Source organism: Aquarana catesbeiana, linkage group LG05 (genome assembly GCF_042186555.1).
Source record: "Aquarana catesbeiana isolate 2022-GZ linkage group LG05, ASM4218655v1, whole genome shotgun sequence".
NCBI classification, from domain to species: Eukaryota; Metazoa; Chordata; class Amphibia; order Anura; family Ranidae; genus Aquarana; species Aquarana catesbeiana.
Window position 1 is genome coordinate 263,102,604 of NC_133328.1, and position 27,563 is coordinate 263,130,166.

The 27,563-nt window shown below is 42.3% G+C and overlaps 1 protein-coding gene across 4 annotated transcripts in view; it reads left to right on the forward strand.

Annotated features, from left to right (window-relative positions):
* MARCHF6 (membrane associated ring-CH-type finger 6) overlaps positions 1-27,563 on the forward strand; it is a 1,314,422-nt gene that overhangs the window by 611,444 nt on the left and 675,415 nt on the right. For all 4 annotated transcript variants that reach the window (XR_012244456.1, XM_073630743.1, XM_073630744.1 and 1 more), the window contains one exon: positions 21,257-21,325. Coding sequence is in view for 3 of the 4 variants with exons in the window: in XM_073630743.1 (XP_073486844.1) it covers positions 21,257-21,325 (69 nt within the window). In the remaining variant the exon portion in view is untranslated. The remainder of the gene's footprint in view (positions 1-21,256; positions 21,326-27,563) is intronic.

Genomic DNA, 27,563 nt, shown 5'->3' on the forward strand with positions numbered 1-27,563 from the left:
AAGTTTGTCCCATATAGTAGGGCCGTATCCGGGGTCAATTTGACCCCCAAGTATTTCAAAAAGGATTTAACCCATTTGAAACGGTATACACCTTGTAAGTTAACAATACACTCCTTGGAAAGGAGGATACTCGTTGCTTCACATTTAGCATAATTTATGGAGAAATTAGAAAGATCCTCATACTGAGCTAGACATTGGAGTAAACGTGGTAATGAAACCTCCGGATTGGTAAGAAAAAATAAGAGGTCATCCGCATATGCGACAATTTTGTGCTCCGTGTTTGAAACCTGAAGTCCATTGATCAGGGGGTCTGATCTAATTTTGCAGAGAAAGGGTTCTAAGGTTAACATAAACATTATGGGAGAAAGAGGACAGCCCTGTCTCGTCCCATTAGACAAAGAAAAATACTCTGAACGGACCCCATTGACCAGCACGGCCGCAGTAGGACCAGTATATAATGCCTGAATCCATGACTGCATTCATTCCCCCAGGCCAATATGTTTAAGAGTAGACTGAAGAAATTGCCAATCCACCCAATCAAATGCCTTTTCAGCATCAGTTGATAAAAGGAGAAAGGGCAGATTCTCTGAATGTGCACAATATGTTTAAGAGTAGACTGAAGAAATTGCCAATCCACCCAATCAAATGCCTTTTCAGCATCAGTTGATAAAAGGAGAAAGGGCAGATTCTCTGAATGTGCAATATGAATCAAGTCTATCGCCCTTATAGTGTTATCCCTGGCCTCTCTCTGTGGGATAAAACCTGCCTGGTCTGAGTTAATAAGATGAGGAAAGTGCGACAATAACCTATTCACTAGAATTTTTGAGAATGATTTTAAGTTGACATTTAAAAGTGCTACAGGCCGATAGTTCCCACATTGAGTATGATCTTTATCCTGCTTGGGAATCACAATAATGTGGGCCATCAAAGCGTCCTGAGCTTACCATTAGCTGAGATAGAATTGTAAGCGCATAGAAAGTAAGGACATCCTGGACGGTTTTATAGTATATAAGATTTAACCCATCGTGACCGGGGGCCTTCCCTGATTTAGAGGATTCTATCGCCGAGGCCAATTCTTTATTTGTTATAGGGGCCTCCATTCCTGCAATCAAACGGAAGTAGGGGCATACCGAATGCTGTCAAAAAGGAGGATATCAAATCTGCCTGAGTAAAGCATTGCTGGGTTTGAGTATTTCGCAGATTATAAAGCCTCCAATAAAATTTTTGAAATTCCTGAGCTATAGCCGCAGAATCTGAAAACTTAATGCCAGAGTCGGTCGTGACTTGAGTGGTATGTGGTTTCGTTTGTGACCCTTACAGTGCCCTAGCTAATAGAACACCTGATTTATTTCCATACTCATATATAGACTGTTCATATCGACTCAATTTCTCCCGTACTTCTGAATTTGCGATTTGATTGTACTGCTGACGTAGGGAGAATAATTCTTACCCGATTTGCTCCGATTACGCCCTTAACTATCAAAAATTGACCTTGCTCATCGCTAATGTATGTACCTAGCGTCCATGGAACAGACCTTGCTATGAAAATACTGACTCCCTTAGCTTTAGATATCGGGATGAGCTGTGATATACCACTGGGTAGACTCTATTACTCAATTTTGGGATTTTCCCGGCCTGGAAGTGTGTTTCCTGGAGGAAAACAATCTGACTCCGCATTTTGATCAAGTCTCTCAATAATCTAGACCTTTTCTCATTGAGGCCCTTCATATTAAGAGAGGTTAACCATACCGCAGTGAGCGGTTGTGCCCCAAGAGGGAAAAATGTCATGTTTCCTCCTCAAAAAAAAGATGGTTGGGGGGCAGAGGGGATACAGAAAGGAAGCAGTAGATGAGATAAAAAAAGAAAAAAAAAAAAAAGAACACAACTCTCCCGAAGGAACTGGGAGAAACCTATTTGGGGGTGTGTCTATGGCCTGCTGTGCTGCCAGAACCCTTACAAAATAAAGGGGGGAAAAACATTACTAAAGTGCTTTCTCCTCCGAGGGCATAAGTGCTAAATAGTTACCTGTAGGCCTGTTATAGAAACCAGGGGTCTAATACATTTCCAAAACTATCCATGAAGTACTCAAACCAACTTGATCCACATAGATATACTCTATAAAGTAATACAGACACAAAAACGCAGATAAAGGAAAAAAAAAAAAAACAGCAAACCCAGGCTTGCTCAATTAGGGTCCAGCCAATTTGGAACTTGTATTGGATCACACCCTAAAAATATAAATAGTTCTTGAAGCTGATCCTGTGTGTGAAGTGGAAAAGACTGTCTTTTTTTGACCCTCAGATGGAATGGATGTCCCCAGGAGTATGTAGCCCCAGAAGCTTTAATCTGATCTAAGAGTGGAATCATGCATCCTTTCATGCATCATGTATTCCTAGATAAATCAGAGAGGACCATTATCCATGCTCCTGCATGTTCAATCTGGCCCAGCTGCCATGCTTGACGCATAATCTCATCCTTTATATTGAAAAAATGAATGCGGCAAAGAACATCTCTTGGACCCGGCCCCTGGTGACTCCTATACGGAGTGACTCTATGTACTCTGTCTATTATAAGCTCGGCTGATGTGGGTTTGCCCAAGATTTTATTACAAATAGACTGTATTGTTGGTCTCAGTTCTGCGTCTTCGACATTTTCGGGAATACCTCTAAAACGGATATTGTTCCTTCGGCTATGGTTTTCCAGATCGTCTACCTGTAGGAGAATTGAGGTAAACTTTTGCTGCGCTCCAGAATAATACCAGTTTATCCATACGCATATTTACATTATCTACTGCAGATTCTAGGTTAGTAACCCTAGTCTCCACAATATCCAACTGTTCCCGCACCTCAGAAATCTCTTTCCATAAGGCCCCTTCTAAATTTAACGCTACCGCTTCCAGATCTCCTCGGTTTGTTAATAATGGTAGATCTTCTTTGGTGGGGAGTGAAAGCAATATTGCCCTCAACTCAGGATCTTCTGTCCTTGGATGACGAATACTAGGTTGAGCTGATTTTAGAGGGGCAGATATTCCTGGTTGTATATTAACTATACTCCCGGTCTCGTCTAGAGATACTGATGCACGTAGTTGGGCATCGGATGCTATGTGTTCAGGTGCCTCCATTATTGCTGGCATGGTAGCTGAGGAGGCATTATTGCCAGTAGGAGGGGTAGGTAGCATAGGTGGCAGGTTCGCAGATCCACCCATACTAACCAAGTTTTCAGCCAATACCATGATAGGGGGAAATATCTCCACTATCGCCGCTGATGATTCCTGTTTCCAGAGCTACCATAAGTCCCTGGTTGCCCTCCCCCCCTCCCTCTAAGCCCTATTGGACCTCTCTTAAGATGACAGCTATATCCCCCCTGTTATCAGATGGGTTTCCAGAAATGTTCTCATTTTCCTGGTGATGTTCCATATCGACCGTATCAGCAGGGGGGCCTATGAATTTAGCATTCCGAGTATTTCTAGCTATTGCTGAGGAAGGGGTAACTTTTGTTTTTGTTTTTCTAGAGATTTTTTCAGGGATTGAAGTAGGGATGGATGAGGAGGTAGAAATAAAGGTAGAAGTAGAAGGATCAGAGGTAATATACCGATGAAGGCTATTTGGCCTAGACAGTTTAGGCTGTTTAGCTATTGCTCCTGTAATTTGTTCCTCATGCTTCCTACCCCTATTCATGTCCTTGCAATGTCTTCAGTAATGTAGAACAGGCTAAAGGACTCCCCAGGAGAATTTTTTTTTTTAAAGCATTTAAAAACAGACCAGTTCTGTGAGGCTGGTACTATGACCGGTACTGAGGCCGGAATTGAGCTAGACTAGTTAGAACTAGTCTAAGCTTATGCTAGGCTGGGCTAGACTGGATCAAGCTGGGTTAAGCTGGGTTAGGCTGAGTTGAAATATCTTAGCACTGGGGGTGCCAAACACACACACTAAAAAAAACACCACCACTGAAAAAAAGAATAGTCTGGGATATAGAACAAATATCCTCATATACTTATATACCCTTAAACCAAAACACAAAACATAAAATAGCAACAACAAATGACTAATATCTAGTTACTAAAGATTGTATCAATAGCTTTCAATGGCTATGGCTATAGCCATAGCAAAAAAAAAAAAAAAAAAAGTTGTCAATTGTCTGCAATATCTAGAACAATATATAACTGTTCCACAGTGGTTATAATTGAAATTCTAACAAACTGTAAAAAAAAAAAAAAAAAATGTCCTTAATATCGATAGCAATCTATAACAGTTCTACCATGGCTATTCCAGCTTTTCTTTCAGCTTTTCAGATATATTTCCAGTTCGTTTGTTTTTTTCATTTTTTCCCCTTTTTTTTAATCCAGTTTTCTCCTTCGTTTTTCCCGTGAGGGGTTATTTGTCACTCTAATTCACACTAATTCAAACTGATTCATCCACCCTCCACGCAGCCACATATACCCTTGTATACCTGTGTACTAGGGAGGGGGGAGGTTAGCGCTGAAAAAGACACTGAAAAATAATCACACAATATCGCAGTCTCACAGCAGCAGTTTTAAACAGTTTCCTTGTAATAGACCCGAAGAAACAATGTAGGCAGTCACTGTTATAGCATAACACACTCACCGCAACTTCACCTTCATCTTCACCACATCCTTACTGTAAGCTCCTCTCCTGGATAAACCAGCAAGTAAGGATAGGTTAATGCGGTGAGCACAGGCAGAGCACAAGGAGGTTACCAGGAGCAACAGCAGGTCCAGTCTCTGGCGTGTGTCCCGTGTGTGTATCCCGTGTGTCTATGGGCTATATCAGGACTGGTGATGTAGTAGATCTGAAGGGAAGAGAAGTCGCTGACATTCGTTGGTACTACATAGCACTCTCACTGCATCTTCTGATGGTCGCTGATAGTCTGACAGTCGCTACAAACTCCGCTCCAATAGAACAGCAAATAGGAAACAGCAAAACAGCAGGTAGGTAAAAGGTAAGTGGAGGCAAGGTGCAAGGCACAAGGAAGGAAGCAGCAGCAGGTCCAATCTCCGCCTCACGTCCCAACGTGTTCCGGTGTCTCTGTAAGCTCTCTGTATGCTCTAAGAGCCGCCGTTTGTCTATGCTGCCTCCGTATGCTTCACTCTGCCTCAGCTGCCCACAGTGTGATTTCTCAGCAGCACTTAGTGACTCCCCCGAACATCCACCGCAACTTTGAATAAAAATGAGACTGAGGGAGATTAAGGTGACCAGGTGCAAGGCGCAGAGAAGATCAAAGGGGCAAAAGTGCGGACCGCTGGAGAGGGGAAGAGAGGAGTGGAGTTGGACAGGGCAGCGTAGCAACGGTATGGCTAGTCTATGAATTTTCAGCTGTTTCAATCCAGCGGTCTCTGTGTCCCGTGTCCTGAAGTGTGGGACGGCATGGCTCAGCCTGGCTCCGTGGCTCCTAAATGCCTAAACTCTTCCTCGAAGTCTCTGAGTCTCTCCGCCTCCCGTCTTCTGTTACCTCTGTAGCCTCTGAACACCCCACAATACGACAGAATAAGCGTGAGCACCCGGGGGTTAGGTCTGTCCTTTCATGTATTAACTGCAGCCTAGATCCACCATGCTTTGCCCTTGGAGGAAATCCTCAAAGCACTAGCAGCAGCAGCTGACCTGCATAGCGCCACGCCCACCAGCAAAGAAAGATAACCTGACTCGTCTTGATGCACCCGAGTTCAACTTAACCTATCCCTGACCACCTCAGCTAAAAAATACTTGAGATGGACCAGGGCATGATTCTACAAAAGATAAGATAGGCTCTAAATTGGCAGCAAAACTTAGCCCCAAACCATACACTTTAGCCTTCCCCAAAGTTTGCACCAGACGGGCAACCTAACCCAGAACCCCATGAGAATCATGGAAACCTTTCATGCCTTTTACTCAGAATTATATAACAACCTACCCCCTAATACTCCTAAGACGCTAGGTTCATTTCTCCAAGACAATAACCTACCTAAAATAAAACGCTCACATCAGGAACTTTTAAACAAACCCTTCTCTTCAGAAGTTGAAGTCCTACAATCTTTAAGGATGTCCTCCTCCCCGGGGCCTGACAGATTCTCAATATGTTATTATAAGAAATGTGCTACCTACCTAGCCCCCTTTATGGTGTGTTTCTTTAACCCTCTCCGGGATGGAGCTCCCCTACACAACACAATAAATTCAGCCTTTATCGGGGTCATACCCAAACCAGGGAAAGATACAAGCGATGTCGGTAATTACTGCCCTATTTCCCTTATAAATAAGGGAAAATCATGACAAAAATCCTGGCGATGTGACTTAAATGCTTCATTTGCTGGATATATACATAAAGATCAGGCAGGCTTCATCCCGGGGAGATGGGGCTTGGACCAGATTCGGAAGGCAATAGATTTAATCTCACTGCTCCACTCTCATTGGGACGGGGATCCCCACAGGAGTTCTTTCTATTATCAATAGACCCATAGAAAGCCTTCGACTCTGTGTCCTGGACATACCTTTTTGATATATCCTAGAAAGATGGGGTTTTGGCAAGATTAATCAAACCCTCTACTCGAACCGGAATGCACAAATACGCTTAATGGGTTGCTATTCAGAATAATAATTAATTTTAATTACTAGACAATGCTTCCCCCTTGATCTTTGTGATCGCGGTTGAAACACCATTGATATCTACCCCCAATGTTTTTCAGCTGCTTCAGGACTTTTGCTCCATTTCGACCTTAACGTTAATGTAACCAAATCCATAGCTTTGTATCTGCCCATCCGAGACTAGTGGACCAGCTTAAACAACACTTTCCATTTTCCTGGGCAACAGATGCGATCCCTTATTTAGGAATCAAACTAACAATATAGGCAATTTTATATGCGGCCAACTACCCACTCATGTTCCGCAAATTAGAAGATCTAAAAATCTGGTCGAGATGTGGTCTGTCCTAAGCTGGGCTGGACCAATGCAATTAAAATGGCATTACTCCCCCCACCTATTGTATCTATCTTGTTCCCTCCTTATACCTATCAAAAAATGATCTCTATCTAGGCTCCAATCCAAAATTGTCAGATTTGTCTTGGGAGACAGGGGTCATTGCTTCACTAAAGAGAGCTTATTCCGCATTAAAAACCGGGGTCTACTAGGTCTCTCCAATTTGTGGTTGTATTACCAGGTAGCGCAATTGGCCCAATTATCGATAATCTACTCCAGGGGTCACAAACCGGATTGGGTCTCTCTGGAAAGACAGGCAGTTCCACACTCCATAGGCTTGATTTCCTCCTTTGGCGACCCACTAAACAGAGACCTGTTATTATGATGCCTACTCTCTCCCACTCCCTAGCTCTGTGACAAACTGCACAAACAAGCTCATCTGATCTCCAAAATGAACCCCCTCTCCCACTTATTTCACAATCCCAAATTTCCCCCGGTATGAATTTTCTTGCAATCCGCTGGTGGCTGAACAAGGGTCTTTTTAGAATAGGCCACTTTTTCACCTCGAGCGGACCTGTATCTTTAGGGTATTGCCTGAGTAAACTAGAATCTCTCAAACTACACACTTCCTATGCACACTATGGACTGATAAGTCAGAACCTCCTAAATCTACAATATATGAACAATGGTGCTCTGGCGTTATGGATCAGGGGGAGGCATCTCCATCATATACTCTTCTTTGGCAGACAAAGCAAAAACTCCCTCATATGCCTGATCCTGGGAATTTGACTTGGAAATCCAGCAGGACCCCAAACTGTGGTTTCAAGCATTCCGAAGATCCTTTAAGGGTATCGCATACCTCTCCCTAATTGAAGCCAGTATTAAAGTGTTTGCAAGATGGTACTATGTTCCCGCCAGATTAGCGAAGATTTATACTGATGCTTCCTCTCTATGCTATAGAACATGTGGTCATGTAGGCACAATGCTTCATATTTGGTGGACATGTCCTCGAATTAGAAACTACTGGAACAAATTCTTCCACGTGTTACAAAAGGTGTCAGGGGTGACAGCCTCTCAGGACCCCACCTATGCCCTTTTGAATCATAGGGTGAACAATCTCCCAAGCTCACGATTTCGAAAGCCTGGAAAAAAACTACAGTCTCGATTTTAGCAACTAAGCAGAAAATATCATGGATAATGTGCCAGGAGCATATAATAGCTAAGCTGTTGGACACTGTTCAACGATTCAAACTAGTATGGAAACCCTGGGCTTTATACATTAAAGTCCAGCTTTATCCTGGTCACTTACATACCTAATGGATCCTTCAGAAAGACCTACTCCCTCTTACCGCCTCCTTGGATTTCCCTACCTGCTCTGTCCTTATCTTCTACTTATCACAATTTCATTATTGCACATTTTTTAAAAACTTTTAATGAATATCAATGGCAACTTTCTCTCAGATACGTAAAGAGCTATATAAAGTCTATCAGAGCCCCACATAACGTTTCTATGATAGATTGTTACTAGTTTCTATGGGTTTGTGTCACATGTTTGCAATTCCCCTTTCCTCCACCCGGGGAAAGTAGTGACCTAGGGCTCTGCTGGGGTCTTCATTCCTTAGGAGAGGTAGGGGGAGGCAGATCGGTCCCGCCTTTGGGCTGAAACCGCAGGCTCTATCACTCCAAAGTGTGAACCCATAGGGGTGGAGTGGTTATCCCAGGGGGTTCGGAACGAGATGAGACCGTCACCGCTAGATAATTCATGGCTGTCTCCACTGGAGGGTCATGGTCCAAACATCCAAAAAGGACCAGTAAATATACCAAGTAAGAAGGCTTATCCCATCTAACTATATGGATTGGTAGATTTTTGTGAATTATATGCAACTAATCTGCCATCTTCAAATGTATATGAAGGGGGTTGTGACCTGTCCATACCAATATTATGGACGCTGACATGTCTCCATCCCAATTTAGTAATACCAGAAAGAGAGGAGAAAAAGCGGGACTTTAACGAGACATGTCAACGCATAAATATAAATTAGTTGGCCTGTATCCAATGCAAAAATATATTCCGGACATCAATAATATATAACCAAAGGGACAATGGGCGTAATCACAAAGGATTTACAACAATTATTCGTATAAAACGTCATTTAATACATCATTAGACATGAAGAGAATTAATAACGAATCAATCAATGGGTATGGTAAATACAAAAAATATACAGTTATAGTACAGGTAGTTGTTACATTGTAGGCATCCTTAAGTTCTTAACTCTACGCGTTTCTTGGCTTACAACCAATCATCTGGAGTTCAGATGCATAATAACTAAAAAATAATAAAGCAGCCATTAATCTAATGATTGACACAAACATATCGAAAAGACAAAAACTACAATAGTACTCACAGGTTGATGGATAACTGATAAAATGGGAAGGTGGCCCGGCCTGCAAAGTCTCACCCGGGGTTGAGGCAAGGACCAGCCCCCCAGAAGTATACCCCAAAAGGAGGAGGCCGCCATATGGACCAGGACACCCCACATGACCATGGCCCAATGAGAAAGGAGGAACCTGGCAAGAGCATGTGGCGTACTGTGGGGGAAAAGAAAGAATATGAATGAGAGTGAGGGTGAAGTGAGAAAACCATCCATGAAAGAACAGTTGAGAGTGACTGGGGAGAGTGGTAAAAAGCTTGAGACAAAAAAGGGGGGGATGTAAAGTGGAAGTGAATAGTGGAGGAAATGTATAAGTGTAGAAAGTGTGAACGCATGGATGGCTGGGGAGTGTGAAGAAGATTACCTGTGGGGTGAAGGATGTAGCGTGAGCCGGTCAATCCTACACAAGTTGAGGCAGCATGTGGAGTGGGCTAGCCAGGGGCCGCCGCCATATACCCTAGGCAGGGGGCGTGTCCCTGCCAGCGTCATGAAGGGACGTCAGTTCGGCGCACAGGGAGGAGGGGGGAGTCCACCAACGATCAGAGTGATCAGGGCGGAGTCCACTCCCCCTGTCGCCATGACTCCCGATGGAGTGGAACACTGACGCCCGTAGTGTGGCATCGTAGGATGCCGCACACTGGGCGCAAATTCATGATGCCGATGCGTCAAGGTCACGGCCCGCCCCCACCGTGGTGTAGGGCGGGTGAGGGGCCGCAAACTGGGCGCATCGCAACCCCGGGAATAAGACAAAACCAGACCGCAGACCAACCTCCCACTACCAAATTGAACAGTGAGTGGTAAGGAAACACATAATGGAGTACTCTAAGTAAAAGGATGGAAAAGTATGCACTGAATTAAATCAGAATCAAAATATGCATAAGGTGGTCAGCAAGTGTCTAGCTGATGAAAAGGAAAACACAAGAAAAAGATGCGGAAAGCTATGATAAACTAAAAAGAATCATAACAAAGATAATACAGTGGGTTCTGGGGTATGGCAGGTCAGGTCACGGAAAATGGGTGTTTTCCACCCTGTATTTGATTATACAACATGAAGGGGGTTGTGACCTGTCCATACCAATATTATGGATGCTGACATATCTCCATCCCAATTTAGTAATACCAGAAAGAGAGGAGAAAAAGCGGGACTTTAACGAGACATGTCAACGCATAAATATAAATTAATTGGCCAGGCACATATAGAGTTGGCCTGTATCCAATGCGAAAATATATTCCGGACATCAATAATATATAACCAAAGGGACAATGGGCGTAATCGCAAAGGATTTACTACAATTATTCGTATAAAACATCATTTAATACATCATTAGACATTAAGAGAATTAATAACGAATCAATCAATCAATGGGTATGGTAAATACAAAAAATATACAGTTATAGTACAGGTAGTTGTTACATTGTAGGCATCCTTAAGTTCTTAACTCTACGCGTTTCTTGGCTTACAACCAATCATCAGGAGTTCAGATGCATAATAACTAAAAAATAATAAAGCAGCCATTAATCTAATGATTGACACAAACATATCGAAAAGACAAAAACTACAATAGTACTCACAGGTTGATGGATAACTGATAAAATGGGAAGGTGGCCCGGCCTGCAAAGTCTCACCCGGGGTTGAGGCAAGGACCAGCCCCCCAGAAGTATACCCCAAAAGGAGGAGGCCGCCATATGGACCAGGACACCCCACATGACCATGGCCCAACGAGAAAGGAGGAACCTGGCAAGCGCATGTGGAGTACTGTGGGGGAAAAGAAGGAATATGAGTGAGAGTGAGGGTGAAGTGAGAAAACCATCCATGAAAGAACAGTTGAGAGTGAATGGGGAGAGTGGTAAAAAGCTTGAGACAAAAAAGGGGGGGATGTGAAGTGGAAGTGAATCAACCCCGGGTGAGACTTTGCAGGCCGGGCCACCTTCCCATTTTATCAGTTATCCATCAACCTGTGAGTACTATTGTAGTTTTTGTCTTTTCGATATGTTTGTGTCAATCATTAGATTAATGGCTGCTTTATTATTTTTTAGTTATTATGCATCTGAACTCCTGATGGTTGTAAGCCAAGAAACGCGTAGAGTTAAGAACTTAAGGATGTCTACAATGTAACAACTACCTGTACTATAACTGTATATTTTTTGTATTTACCATACCCATTGATTGATTGATTCGTTATTAATTCTCTTCATGTCTAATGATGTATTAAATGATGTTTTATACAAATAATTGTTGTAAATCCTTTGTGATTACGCCCATTGTCCCTTTGGTTATATATTATTGATGTCCGGAATATATTTTTGCATTGGATACAGGCCAACTCTATTTGCGCCTGGCCAATTAATTTATATTTATGCGTTGACATGTCTCGTTAAAGTCCCGCTTTTTCTCCTCTTTCTGCTATTACAAATGTATATCTTTTGACGTTTGTTATTTCGAACCATGTAGGCCTTTAACTCATTTATTTTTCCTTTCACATGTATTTGTTGATATTTTCTCTATGCCTACTCAATAAAAAATATTGAAACAAAGTATTGAGTCTCCAAATTTTTACAGTAGATACATTGGGGGTAGTAAAGAATTTCATACTGATCGGACCATGTAGTCGTGCCAGTATAGTGTCTGTTATTGTTTGTAGGGTAGTTGGGCCTCTTAAGAACAGATCAATCCTCAAATAAGACCACTGGGAGTTTGAGTAAAAGGTATAATCTTTTTTCCACATCATGGTAGCATCTCCACAGGTCATGAAGATTTTCTCTGTCTTTAAAAGCAGAGAGAGCTTAAGGGCATCTCTTGGAAGTGCTGGTGGTATCAAAGGTGCTGTCTATAATGTTGTTGAAATCCCCACATATGATGAGATGGGATCTTCTAAGAGGTTGTATTTTATGAATGAGGTTGTTATAAAAATGCCTTTGGCGAGTATTGAGGGCATAAATATTAGCATTAGTAATTGAACATTCGTTAATAGTAGCAGAGATGATACTATAAGTGATCTCTGATAGGCTCTAATAGCTATCATCACTCTGACTCACTTTTTAGCCAACACCTCTAAAAAGAATTGGGCACATTGTTTATAAGAGCACTTTGGGGGGTTCTTGTCTAAGAAGTGCGTCTCTTGAATGCATAGGGTATCTGTAAGGACAGGGCCTCCTTCCAATACATATTGTGCTTGAATGGCAAGTTGATGTCATTTTCAATAATTTAAGTTATTATACAAGTCAAATGGGTATATAAAGAAGGGACGGCTGACAAGATTATACCTTGTACCTTTAAACCACAGTATAAAATAAAAGCCCTTTTAAGGGATACCACTGTCCTGCAACAGTAATGACAAAAGAACTGTGATGAACTTAACAGTATAATCAAAAACTTGTAATAACATTATCCATAAACCAGAAAGTGAGCTTTCCACCCTATACAAAACAAAGGTGGTGAGTAGAGGCAGTTAAGGTGAGCCGCCACTGGGGATATATATGTAGATGTTGATGTAACGGTAGATAAAACTAAAACATGATTGTGCAAGAGAAACTGACAATGTCATTTTTCGTTATGCACGCTGATTGGTAGACCATGGCTCTGAGCGTCGGTGAGGAGGAGAAGACGGTGGTGCGTTAATAAGGCCCCAATTAAACAGGCTTTTTATGCCATCTTTGGAAGAGGTGAATGTAGTAGATTGGTTCTGATGAGTGACTGTGAGCTTAGCAGGGATGCCCCATCTGTATGAGATGCTGCATTTGTTGATGACAGTAGTAACCGGGGCAAACACTTTCCTGCATTGAGCCATAGCTGCAGAGATGTTAGCATATAAGGTGACTCCTCTGTATGGAGCATGGAGAGACGGTGAAGATCTGGCTGCTCTGAGGATCTAATCCTTTATATCAGGGATATGCAATTGGCGGACCTCCAGCTGTTGCAGAACTACAAGTCCCATGATGCATAGCAAGACTCTGACAGCCACAAGCATGACACCCAGAGGCAGAGGCATGATGGGAATTGTAGTTTTGCAACAGCTGGAGGTCCGCTAATTGCATATCCCTGCTTTATATGATGGAAATGCACGTGAGCCGATACAACTTGGGGGAACTCCTTGGGCATATGAGGTGGCTTGGGGATCCTGTGGGCTCAATCTATAGTTAGATCTGGTATAGTGAAATGTGGTAACAATTTCAGGAAACGATGCTGCAGATATGCAGTTAGGTCTGCAGTTTCATGCTCTCAGGTATGACTCTAAATTTAATATTATTACGGTGTGACCTATATTCGAGGTCATCCATCTTTAGTTGAATGTTCCGGAGCTCCTGGGATTGCTGCTCAAATGCGGAGACCATGTCATTATATGCTTTAGAATGGTCTGTGGTTTGTCTCTCTTCAGTGGTTTTTATTGAGAATTTTCAGTCAAAAAAGTAACACTGAACAGGTACATTGACTACAAATAATATACAGTGTGCATCAGAATACAAAAAATCTTAACCTAGAAAAACATCATATGGTCAATTTGAATTACTCTATTCCCAGAACTCCTAACGGTCCAAACTTGGGCACAACAAAAATATACCTTCTGCCCAATCACATTTAATCCCCCCAACCGCTTGTCACAGGGGGGAGGAGATGGGAATGGTGCTGACAGACAATCAACCACTCAACTAGGTGCCCTTCAAATTGGAGACCAGTGGGAACGACCAGCGTCCCTGTTATCCTCATCCCGCAGCACATCCCCTGTGTACCGAAGTGGGCACATAATTTACCATATAATACTTAATTTGGCCTAAAGGCCTTGGAGATCTAGAAAGAGGGAAAAAAGGGAAGAACAGTAAGAAAAAAGGGGAAACTAAGAGAACAGTACAAAAACCAGTGTGCATTCTAGCCTGTAAAGACCACCGTTATGTAAATGTCCTATGCAGCATCTGAGAGATATTTAATCCATGGGTCCCAGATGTTATCAAAAAGGCAATTTTATCATTTAGGACTGCCGAAAGGCATTCATTCACCATGATCCAGGACAGTTTAGACTTTAACTAGGCTGAACTGGATCGTAGGAGATTTCCATCATCTGGCGATGACAATTCTAGCTGCCAGATAGATGAATGTTACAAGACATCTTTTGTATGCCTTATTTGCCTCCACCGGACGCCCCAGAAGTGCCTGTATAGGTGACTTAACTTTCACCTGGGTAGGCAAATATATAAAATTATAGGTGCAGATCCAGAATCTCCTTACTTTTGGCCAGGTCCGCCAAGTGTGAAACATTGTGCCCCTCATTTGTGATGTGTCTTTCTGTCTCATCAGTGTGTTCCTAAATCTGTTCTACTCTGTAAGTTGAGAGATAGAGGAGTAAAGTTCTCCCTGGATCTCCTTCTGCAGTGAGAGAAGCATGAGCTTGAGGCTGGGTTCACACCTATGCGAATTGGATGTGGGTTTCCCCGCATCCAATTCGCATAGCAGGAGAATGTGACCAGCTCTCTATGGAGATGGTTCACATATCTCCGTGGCGGCTGTGGAACGCACTGCACAGAAATGCTGTGCAACTTTGGCTCCATTTCAGGGCCAAATTCAGGCACAGATTCAGCCCTGAAATGGAGAACAGGGACGCACAGCATTCATGTGCGATCCGCAGCCGGTTCCAGTGTGAACCGAGCCTTAAAGTGCTTTTCCTTAAGATGGATTTGGTTACACGGACAACATGATTGCTTCTTGTAGAGCGGGGCTTTGTCAGAAGGCTGTGATGGTGTAGGAGCAGAACGCTTACCTCTGTCAGTAGCTTGTGATAGAGCGGATTCAGCACTCAGCACTTCTGGCTCCGAATCATCCATACGGTCCACAGCTGCATGAGGAGTTTGAGAGCCTCGTGTCTGTGTCTCTATGTCTCCTCCGGCGCCATCTTGGGATGCCTGTGTGAAGGAGGTGAGGGGGAAGAATTCCATGAGGCTGCATGGGGCAGAGGATTTCCCCTTCATTTTATCAGTGTTTGCCTGGTCTTCTTGCCAAACCCTGCCTTCTGGTACAAAAAAATTCCACGTGGAGAGGTTGCTTTGAGCCACTGTTGTACCTCTGGAGCGTAACTGCAGATCATCCTGGTCCACCATTGGCCATGACCGCCAGTACTTTCATTCCAATTAAGTGAGCTTGTTAAAAATAGGGAAATGTATGTGGGTGACATCATCAGTGTTGCTTTACCTACAGTCAGCAGACTTGGGTTTTTTTTGTGCATGGTGGGTGAGTACCATTGCCACAATTTGCAGGTTTGTGGAACGACACATGACAGCTATACTCAATAATTATATTTTATAATTACAGATTTAAATACATAAGCTAATAACAAACTAATCTCATTTGCTTGTGACAGGCATCACCTGAGGTCTGTAAAGCATGTCTAATGCATAGTTCTTTTTAGCAACTAAATGTTATCCAGTTAAAATGTAAAAATATTTTAAATATTACTTTGTATGCAAGAAATCTTTGCATAACTTTAACCCTTTCACTGCCAAGTATGTAAGCTGTACAGACCTACAGAAGTGCCCGCAGGTGGCCAAGTCAGTATCGTGTACTGACCTCCTTTCTCCCTCTCCTATAAGCGTATGGTCACTTCAGTGACCGTAAGCTTATATCAGAATTGTTCAGCAGACTCTGCTGAACAATTCTATAACTTTGATCAGTAGATTACAACCCGCTGATTAGTTATTAACCCCTAATGTGACCACCCCCACCCACCCATGCTTTCGCTTCCCTATCCTCTGCCTCTCCACCCCCACCGCAACCTTCCATATAAAACTGACCCCCCCCCCCCCAAACTCTCCTATCCTATCCCTTTCACACCCCTTCTTCACCCCCAGCACTAATTACCCCCCCATTGCAAACCCGCTCCCCGCAGCCACCATCATTAGCTGGCATCCCTCTTCTTCCACTCTCACCGGCTTCTGGTGCTGCATGGGGCTTGGGGGATCCAGATGTGTCCCCCCTGCCAGTCAGATCACTCCCCTAACTGCCCCCCACACCCCCGATCCATGGCCGCTTCGAGCGTCATATCTCCCTCTCCTCCCTCTGCCTGCAGCTTCTCCCTACATTGATCTCTCAATCTGTCAGGCTGGGGAGCGCAGTGGGTGGGAGTGAAGTTGGGGCTTGGGTGGGCTTAGTAAACGTGTTTACTAAGCTCCCCTCTGTAGAAGGGAGGGCGCATGCAGCGATCACTACTGATCACTGCTATGTGCCTACTGACAGCTGATACATTGTAACACTCGTGGTTACAATATATCAGACTGTCATTTTCTGAATGAATGGAGTGTCTACAGATTCCTCATTCATTCAAGTAAAGTGCTGCAGAGAAAAGGGACTATCTTCAGTCCCTTTCTCTGTCTCAAAAAATTTGATATGGGGGTCTGTTTAGACCTCTAATATCTCACCAAAGACCCCCCCCCCAAAAAAAAAAAAAAAAAAAAAAAAAATAAGACTGTAAAAAAATTATAAAGTAAACATTTCAAAAAACAAAAAACAAACAAACATAGTAAGGTCCGCCCACACTCACCCCTCCACCATGATCGTCCCTATCCCCCCCCCGCACTCACCCCTCCATGGATACCGGATACCTCGGCTTTTCCTGATTGGCCAGGAGGAGAAGCCAGATATTAATTCACTATTGTCAAAAGTGGGTGTGTTCGGGGTGCAATGCTCTGTGCCCTGAGCCCAACCTTTTTCATGCCAATTAGAGCCTCAGGCTCTAATCATGTGGCTTGAAAAAAAACAAAAAACATACAAACGTATAAGTCCGGTGCCCCAGCGCCCCTAATGGACCGGCCGGTTCTGATAAGACTCCTTTCACATGGAGTGGACTCTGTCAATCAGATCCACCGTCTCCAGTGTGGGATCTGTCTGCTGAGCAGAAGGATGACAGGTCTGGGTCCGCTCCACTGATGCAGAGCGGACATGGACACAGCTCGCTATTCTTTGTGGGATGGTCAGGTGGAAACGGGACCGCCCAGGGCCGGTCCTACCATGGGACCATCGGTCCCACGTGGCACTTTCGGGGGGGGGGCGGCAAATTGCCACCAGCCAGCCCATTCCGCCCACTCTGCTGCTTATCCCACTGTGAGGGAGCCCGGCGCCGAGGTGACAGGAGCATGCGGGCAGAACGCTCGCTGCCCAGGGGGGAGTAGTCGGCGGGTGGGTATGCGGCTGAGTGAACGGGCTTGCTGGCCAATCGACAGGTGGGTGAGCAAAGAGATTACATCATCTCTCACCGCCCGCCCTGCATCACTACAGTTCCACCCTCACTGTGCAGCCGCAGGCATCAGAGAGATTACATCATCTCTGCTGCCTGCCTTCACTTTGGGACACAGCAAGTGACAATCCACAATATGTGGCAGGTGACATAGTGGCAAGTGATAATCTACAATGTGTGGCAGGTGACGTTGTGGCAAGTGACGATCCGCTACGTGTGGCGGGTGACGTGACAATCTGCAACGTGTGGCAGGTGACAATCTGCAACTTGTGGCAGGTGACGTGACAATCTGCAGGTTACGTGACCATCTGCAACTTGTGGCAGGTGATGTGACAATCAGCAACGTGTGCCAGGTGACATTGTGGCAAGTGATAATCTGCTACATGAAGTAGGTGACGTGGCAAGTGACAATCCGCAACGTGTGGCAGGTGACGTCGTGGCAAGTGACGTGGCAAGCAACACTCCGCAACGTGTTGCAGGTGACGTGGCAAGTGACAATCCGCATCTGAAGGCAGGTGACAGTGGCAAGTGACACACTTGGGGCTTCTACTGATTCTGCATTATGGTGAGTTGAACTATTTCATTTTATATAACAATGTAGTAATAGAAATAATGCACTTCAAACATTCTTTTTTGCGATACGCCACGGCATCACTTTAACTGACAATTGCGCAGTCATGCAAAGCTATACCCAAACAAAATTGATGTCCTTTTTTTTTCCCCACAAATAGTGCTTTCTTTTGGTGGTATTTGATCACTTCTGCGGTTTTTATTTTTTGTGCTAACAAAAAAAAAAAAAAAAAACGACAATTTTGAAAATAACACAATACTTTTTGCTATAATAAATATCCAAAAAAAAAAAATCTTCATCAGTTTATGCCAATTTGTATTCTTCTACATATTTTTGGTAAAAAGAAAAACGCAATTAGCGTATATTGATTATTTTGTGCAAAAGTTATAATAGTGTCTACAAAATAGGGGATAGATTTATGGCATTTTTATTATTTTTTTCTACTAGTAATGGAAGTGATCTGCGATTTTTAGTGGCTTTGTGACATTGCAGTGGAGAGATGGGACACTTGACACATTTTTGGGACCATTGACATTCATACAGCAATCTGTGCTATAAAAATGCACTTTACTGTGTAAATATCACTGGCAGGAAAGGGGTTAAATGTGTTCCCTGAGAGGTGTTTCTAACTGTGGTGGGATGGGACTGACTGCAGGAGAAGAGAGATCTCTGTTCCTAATCACTAGGAACAGCAGATCTGTCTCTCCTCCCCTGTCAGAATGGGGATCCGTCTGTTTACATTGACAGATCTTTGTTCTGGCTTACTGTTGAGCGATCGCCGTGTGGCCGGCGGACATCGCAGCCGCCGGCCACGCACAGGTCCTTTTATACTCCTATATACATGTATAGAGCCATGACAGGTCCTCTTTATAGTCCTACATACATGTATTGAGCCATGACACATCCTTTTACACTCCTATACACATGTATAGAGCCCTAACAGGTCCTTTTATACTCCTATATACATGTATAGAGCCATGACAGGTCCTCTTTATACATGTATAGATCCATGACAGGTCCTCTTTATACTTGTATATAGATGTATAGAGCCATGACAGGTCCTCTTTATACTCCTATACATGTAAACAACCATGACAGGTCCTCTTTATTCTCCTATATACTTGTATAGAGCCATGACAGGTCCCCTGTATACTACTATATACATGTATAGTGCCATAACAGGTCCACTTTATACTCCTACATACATGTAAACTGCCATGATCGGTCCCCTTTAGTTTTCATGATATAATATAATGAATGTAGGGGCCTATTGGTGGGCGTGATTTTTATTTTCGTTCTTGGTCCCAGGCAGCACAATGTCTTAGGCCGGCCCTGGGACCGTCTGTCCATTTCCATCGGATGCCATCCGATCCAATCTGCTAGATGGATGGGAAATGGAATCCCCATCTGTCTGTTTTTAGCGAACTGGATTGGAGGCAGGAGGGTGTAAATGGACACATGTCAATTTGCATCAATCTCTCCATAGAGAACAATGGGTGGTCCGATTGGGCCCGCCTGAAAAACGGACAGGCAGACCCAATCGGTGTGCTTGTGTGAAAGGGGCCTAAGGCCTTGTTCACACAGGGCATACACATCGTACCTTTACAGGAATGCACAGGTGTTCCATGCATCTCTGTGCAGGCAGTCCCATTGATGTCATTTGGGATGTAGCACCTGCACGGACAGAGCCGTTGCTCCCAAATTTACATCCATGTAGGTCTGCATGCATGTACCCGAGCTCTCGCTGTCTGCGTTCGGGGTCATGTACCCACACGGATTTCAGATTGGGAACAGTAGCTATGTCTGTGCAGCCGTTGCATCCCAATTGACATAATTGGGACTGCCTGTATGGGGATGCACTAAACACCTGTGCATCCCTGTGCGGGTAAACATGGCCCTCCATGGGCGTACACTTTAGTATGCCACATGTTAGCGATGCTTTAGTACTAATTTAGCAGGGATTTTGTAAGTTGTGTTTATGTGCAATATTATTTATTTTAGTGTATTTTTAGTGAAAATAGCGATATGATGAACAGTTGCACAATTATTGTGGGGCCCAAAAAATCAGTAACACTTTTTTTTTATTCTTCAGGTCATGTGCTTTTAGAACATGTCTAGTTTGAGGGGTCTTTTCAAATTCTGAAAGCTGTAAATGAAAAATGAAAAACACCAGATTTTTAGACATTTTTGGGTATGTTCAATTTTCACATTTTGCAACAAGGCACAATTTTAAAATTTACAAATATTTGTTATTTATTAAATTCATACAGGTTTTATTTAGTAGGGATTTAGCAGTTTTTTTTTTTTTTTTTTTTTTAAATTAGCTGTGTTTTTATCTACTAATAGTATTTTTTGTGAATATATTGGTTTGATAAATATTTGCACAAATACTGCAGGGTCTAAAAAATCAGTAGCACCTTCTTTTTATTCTAGAGGTTATATGCTTTCAAAAAATATATGGTTTTGGAGGTCTTTCACTAATTCAGCTATAAGGCAAAAATGGAAACCTTCAGATTTTTAGAGACATTTGGATAGTCACACTTTTGCGTCTGTTCAATTTTCACCATTTTGCAAAAAGGTGCAATTTAAAAGTTACAATTTTTTGTTATTTATTAACTCAATACAGGTTAAGCTTTTGTATTTGGTAGGACTTTTGTAAAATTTGCTTTGTTTTTATCTGCCAATAATGGTTTTAGGGTATTTTTTGCAAATATATTGGTTTGATAAACATTTGCACAAATACTGCAGGGTCTAAAAAATCATTAGCACCTTCTTTGTATTCTACTGATCATGTGCTTTCAGAAAATATATGTTTTGGGCAATCTTTCACAAATTCTGAAAGCTTTAAGTGAAAAATAAATAAAAAGCAAAGGAAAAATTGCAAAAATGGTCTGACCTGACTGCCGGGCCTGGCAGCGAAAGGGTTACTTGTGTTATTAATTTTTGTTTTTGGCGCTTCGTTAAGAAATGATATTTTTATGAGTAATTTGCAATACAATTTTACATACTATGATCTAATACATACAAATGATATTGGTATCACTTTCCTGTGTCTATCATTTGCACTGATATTAAAGATAATTTGCTTGTTAAAATGAAGATATATTTTCCTTAACACACTTTTTCAGGGCATGGCAGCAATTGTAAAATTTCAAAGATCTCGACGTTTATTAGGTATCTGCTACATTGTTGTGAAGGTAACGTACAAAATTGTTACAAAAGTTTTTCATGTTTTCTACATACATTTTGTGAATTATGTTTTAGCTTTTGCATATCTTTCACTGTTAATGCTAAAGTGCTAAAATATAGAAAAGGTCATTAAAGTGCAGTGAACATCCTTACTGGAATATGTCCACTGTCTAATGAAACAAGTTTATAATGCATACTCACTGTTTTCTTTCAATTATTTATTATTAATGTAATTTGACAAGGCACAACAAGCATTGACATCAAGCATTGACATCATTCAAGTATTGACAATAGTAGAGTTGTCATTCACATTATGTTGAAATACTTCTGAACTTTTATGGCTTAGATATGCTTACATAGTACTTGTCAGTGAATGCGTAAGATTTATCATTTGATTAAATTCTAAATAAGGTTGGAACTTCTATAAACGGGTAAGTACAAACGGGAGGCTTTAACATAGAAGCCAAAACAAATGGAACGAAAAAAAAACTAAAGAATAAAGAAGAGACAAAATTAGACAATACCACCATCTTGTTTGGTGTAAGTCATCATTAATCCATATTTTGATCTAACAGTCAATGTTTTACAGAGACATTTCTGTAAATTTGGATACCCATAATTACCATCTATCTAGGAATTGGGGAATGGAGTTAGAAGAATATGCAAATAACTTTTCATAGATATATTGGCCTTTGACTCTAGCTATTACATCTGAAACGTTGGGTGCATTAGAGGTCTTCCATTTTGAGGTGATGGTCAGGCATGCTGATATAAGCATGTGGGTGACCACGCATCTATATTGTGCAGGTAAAGTTTTGATATTTAAGTTTGAGGGCTAATGCTTGATCGAAGGCAGAAATTACTCCAGTAACAGATGCCATCAGGGAAAACACTGATTTCCAGGAACTTCTCAGGCATTTTGCATTCCCACATTAGATGTATTAATGTACCTTTAGAGCCACAGTTTCTCCAGCACAGATTAGATGTTTCATTGAAGATGAATAATAACCTCATAAGGGTTAAATAGCTCCTATGCAGGAGTTTCAAGGCTAGATCCCAATGATTTACACAATGAGCATGTTTATAGCTAAATTGAATAGCCTTATTCAACTTGGGTAGAGCAAACGTAGCATTGAGATTCTTCTACCAATTTAGCATACTAGATGTTTTTGTAGGAGAATGAGTATTTTGTAGTTTCGAGTAAAACCATGAGAGGCCTTTAGGTTTCTTTAATGAAGTATTTAGGTATTCCCATATGTTGGCCTGTAGTGTACAGTGGGAGTCTGGGTTTCTACTATGGTAATGGTGTAATTGAAGTTCTACATAAGAGGTAGCTGTTGGGCGGGATGAGATTAATTCTGTATTTGTGGGTTTTTTGTTTTTTTTTAAGGAATCACTTTATACTCTCATGGAAGAGTCAGTGAATTAATATGATCCTAGTGGGGCGTCTTTACGGAGTAGAGGTGTACCTTGAGTAGTTTGATCATGTAGCGCACCCCATGCAGTTAGGGTAGCATCAATTAAAGAGAATGTCGAGTAAAATAATGTTTTTCGCATAAGTTTTGCTAGTATAAGTGAGGGTAGGTCTCTGTGTGATATTATCACCCTTTCAGTATGAACCCATAGTTTGTCAGTCTCTTGATCAAACCAAGCTTTTGATCCGTCTAGTAATGCTGCATGATAATATTTATGTATGTTTGGGAACCCTGCTCCTCCTAACTGACGCTGTTTTAGTAGGAGAGGGAATTAAAGTTTGGCCATTTTACCCTTCATAGAAACTTCCTAAACATTTTGTCTATCTTGAAGAAGAAGGTTTCCGGTAAGCATATGGGGATGATAAAGAAATAGTGGATTATTTTTATAATAGTCATTTTTAAGGCTGCTATTTTCCCAAGCCAGATGAGTTTATGCATGAAAATATGCTCTAGATCCTTTATTATTGTATTTAGTGGGGAGGGGTAATTATTTCCAAATGTAAGATCAGTAGGGAATGAAAGAGTAACCCTTAGGTATTGAAGGTTCTTGGTAGACCATTGAAATGGAAATTGTGTTTTTAAGTCAGTTATAGTGGCTGTAGGTAGAAACATAGGTAGAATGGAGGACTTTGTTACATTGAGTTTATAATTCAACACAGAACCGAAAGACACCAATATTTGTTGTACCCTTGTCAAGGAAAAAGCCGGATTTGTCAAAGTTAGCACTACATCATAGTAGAAAAGGCAGATTCTCTGGTTCTCGATCAGCTATGCTAATGCCTTTCATGAGGTTGTCCGTTCTAATGAGCTCTGCGAGGAGCTCCATTACTAATGAGAAAATCAGGGGAGACAGCGGGCATCCCTGTCAGGTACCATTAGTAATATAGAATTGGGCATAGCATTAGATTATACATTTGCAGTCAGCACTGTTTAAAGCGCTAACATTGCTGAAAAAATAGGGCCATTGAACCCAAATTTGTTAAATGTCACCCCCAAGTACCCCCAGTGAACCCGATCAAATGCTTTTTTGGCATCCAATGTCAGGAACACTGTGAGCACTTTACGGGTCTCTACTATTTTCAGTTGACTATCCATTCTACAGGTACCATCTGGAGCCTGCCGGCATCTCACAAAGCCCACATGGTCTGCTTTTTTTTAAATGGGGGGTTATTTCTGCCAGTCTATTGGCTAAAATCTTGGCATAGATTTTTAAATCGTTATTAGGAAGTGGGATAGGCCAAAAAAAATTTTTTTTTTTTTCATTTGAAAGATGTTTTTATGGAGTTTTTCAATGTCATACAGAGACAGGGTTAAAACAAAAAATATAAACAAGGATAAATAACAAGTAGCAATAGGAAGCACAGAGCCAGAGTGATCATATTCAGAACTTCAGTAAGATGTACATACAGATGTTTATGTATATTTGTACTAGCTAGTCCATGTTACCCAACATTTGTCAAATTTATCGCATTTAAGCGAGTTGATTGCTAAGAGATGTTTAAATGTGTAGTTTTGTTGTACTTTTCTGATCACATCAGTTATATTGACTGTTAGGGTGCTTTTCCAGTTTTGAAGTACCAGGGACCTAGCAACTAGTAGTATATGGGTGACTATGTGTCTCCTGGTATGCTGGAAGTTTTCTAGTCCTATTAATAAGATAGCCAATGCGGGGTTTGGGAGTGTGAATATTCCTGTAATGGACGAGATAAGTTTAAATGTTTGGTTCCAGAAGCTAGTGACGCTGGGGCATTCCCAGAACATGTGGAGAAGGTGACCTTTACGTCCACATTCTCTCCAGCATAGGGGTGAAGTGTTGGGAAACATTTTTGCAATTCTGCATGGGGTGTATTGCCAACGGTTAATCACCCTTATTGAAGATTTGCAGTGGCTAATACAGTGTGAGGCATGTTGTGTAGTTTGAAACGCGAACTTCCATTGATCTTCAGTAAGCGTTTTTCCTATGTCGATGTCCCACCTTATATGTGCTGCAGATTTTTTTAACACGTTTTTGTTCTGTAGTATGTTGTAATACAGTGATATGCCCTTATTGCATTTTGATCCTCGAGTGAGGTGTTGCCATATGGAGGTCGGGAGTTTGATGGTATGTAGTGGGTTTCCTTTCATGAAGTGAGATACTCATATGCACATAAAGAACATATGATTTGGCATATTATGTTCTTTCATCATGTGTTCCACCGGTGGGAGGAGCTAAAATGGAATCCATTTATATCGGTATGAGTTCAAATGGTCGCCGCCAGGGGTTCAATCATGAGGTTGAAGATCGTTGGGGATAAAGGGCATCCCTGGCGGGTACCATTAGTTATCTGGAATGGTATGGAGAGCATACTGGATGTGTAGAAGGGCAGGAGTACAAGGCCAGCACTGCGTTCAGTATGTGACCACAGAAACCGAATTTGGACAAAGTCATTGACATGTACTTCCAGTGTACCCTATCAAACGCCTTCTCTGCGTCAATGGAGAGCAGCAGAGAAGGCGTTTGATTTTTTTTTTTTTTTTAATCTTTATTTCTCGTTTTTCATGACAAATCTTTTCCCACCAGGGGCAAATCAAGGTACAAATCAATTTATAAATTCAGAAAATACACAAACTTATCCCCCGAAAACAACACCCCCCCCCTCTACCCTCCCCACCCACCTCCCCCCCCCACCCCGCAGGACGTAGCTCGTTTAGATGCGAATCACGTCTAAGTCGCTCCTATCGGACTGTAAATCCCTTCCTTGTTATACCAATTTATATAATCTCCTTTAAGTAAGACCATGATCTTTTAAATTTGATCCAGCCTGACCACTTCCCTGTATGCTCCGAATCCTCGTCGGGTTCCTTTCCCTGCCGGTCTAGACACTCAACATTAAATATTTCATTGAGGCCCAAGAGCCAATCTCGCGTGTTGGGACTCGTTGGTTTCAGCCAGTTTAAGGCGATCTGCCTCTTGGCCTCGTCTAATATTATAGGGACCAACGAGGATTTGTAACTCTTAACTGATTCCTGAGTCCCATGGAAGAGGCAAGCCCATAGGTCTTCCTCAATTTCCCTCCCCGTAAAGTCCTTTGTCAATGACAGGATTTTTTTCCAGAAGGCCTTAATGATGGGACATTCCCACCAGATGTGGGCCATTGTGCCCACAGTTGAGCACCCCCTCCAGCAGGTGTTAGCCTTTGTCCCATCCATTTTACTTACTCTGTCTGGGGTGGCATACCATCTTGCTAGAACTTTGTAATGAATTTCCGTTCTCCTATTGTCTAATGAAGTGTGGTGGGCCAATCTCAAAATTTTTTCTACCATGTTCCTATTACACGGTGTCCCCAGTTCCTGCTCCCACCTTTTAATATATGGAGGCACTAACTCCTCCTGTTCTGCTCCCAATATTCTATATATTTGGGCAATAACACCCCCTGCATGCTCTTTCGTACAGAGTTGCTCCAGCGGTCTGAGCTCTTCCATACTTCTGAGTGGCTTCGATAGGTTGCCAATAAAATGGGAGAGCTGGAGGTACCTCCATCTATCAATCACCCAAAGTTCTGATTCTCTACTCAATTCCGTGAAAGTGCAGATTTTACCCTTATCAGTGAAGTTTTTCAGTTGAATGGAATCCTCCTTTAACCAATTTCCCCCCACCTCCCTCCTCCCTGGTTCAAAAAATAAATTATTTTTCATGTATATCAACGGTGAGTTGTATGTCCATTTGTGCTGTGTATGTATTTTATCCCAATATTTAAAAGTGTTTTGCGTTAACAAAGATGTGTTGGTGCTAAGTGCTCTGTATTTTGGAGGGTTCCATAGTGACTGTGCTAAATTATTATTACTTAAGGAGAACTCGATGTCCACCCACCGTTTGTCCGTCCCTTTCTTGCTCCATTCCGTGACCCGTGAAAGCACCACTGCAATATAATACCTATTAAAGTCTGGTACTGCTATTCCCCCTTTTTTTTCCCTCTGCTCAGTGTTACAAAGGAGATACGTGGTTTTTTGCCACCCCAGACAGCTTCACTGATTAATTTCCTTAAAGCCTTCAAAAAATACCTTGGTAAAGGGATCGGCAGCAGTTGGAATTTATACAGGATTTTCGGAGTAATCATCATTTTAACCATATTTGCTCGTCCAAACCATGAGAGCGGCCTAGACCGCAGTCTTCTAACCTCTTGCCTGATATCGTCTAACAATGGTATATAATTTTTTTGGAATAGCTCTTTAATGGTATTGGCTAGCATAATTCCCAAATACCTGATCTCTCTTTTCCAGGGAAAGGGAAACACTGCAGCTAAGTGGGCTTCTTCCTGCTTAGATAGGCTGATGTTTAAGATTTCGGACTTACCGGGGTTTATTTTAAAATTGGAGACTTCTCCATATGTTCTGAGGATTCGGAGCACGTTGGGGAGTGTTATCCTAGGGTTTGAGATAAAGAATAGAACGTCGTCGGCAAATGCCGACAACTTATGCTCCTCCGTACCCACCCTCACCCCGCTACAGTCAGGACTGTTCCGAATTGAGGCCAGGAGAGGTTCCAGGGACAGGACAAACAGAAGGGGGGAGAGTGGGCAGCCCTGCCTTGTACCGTTTACCATCCCAAAAGGTTTTGAAATGGCTCCGTTCACCCTTACAACTGCTGTTGGGCTACTATATAGGGCCTTGACCCAGGAAATAAACCTAGACCCGAACCCCATGGCTTCCAGCGTGTTCATCAAGAACCCCCAGTCTACCCTGTCGAATGCCTTTTCGGCGTCTATCGACAGGAATAGAGCTGGGGGTCCCC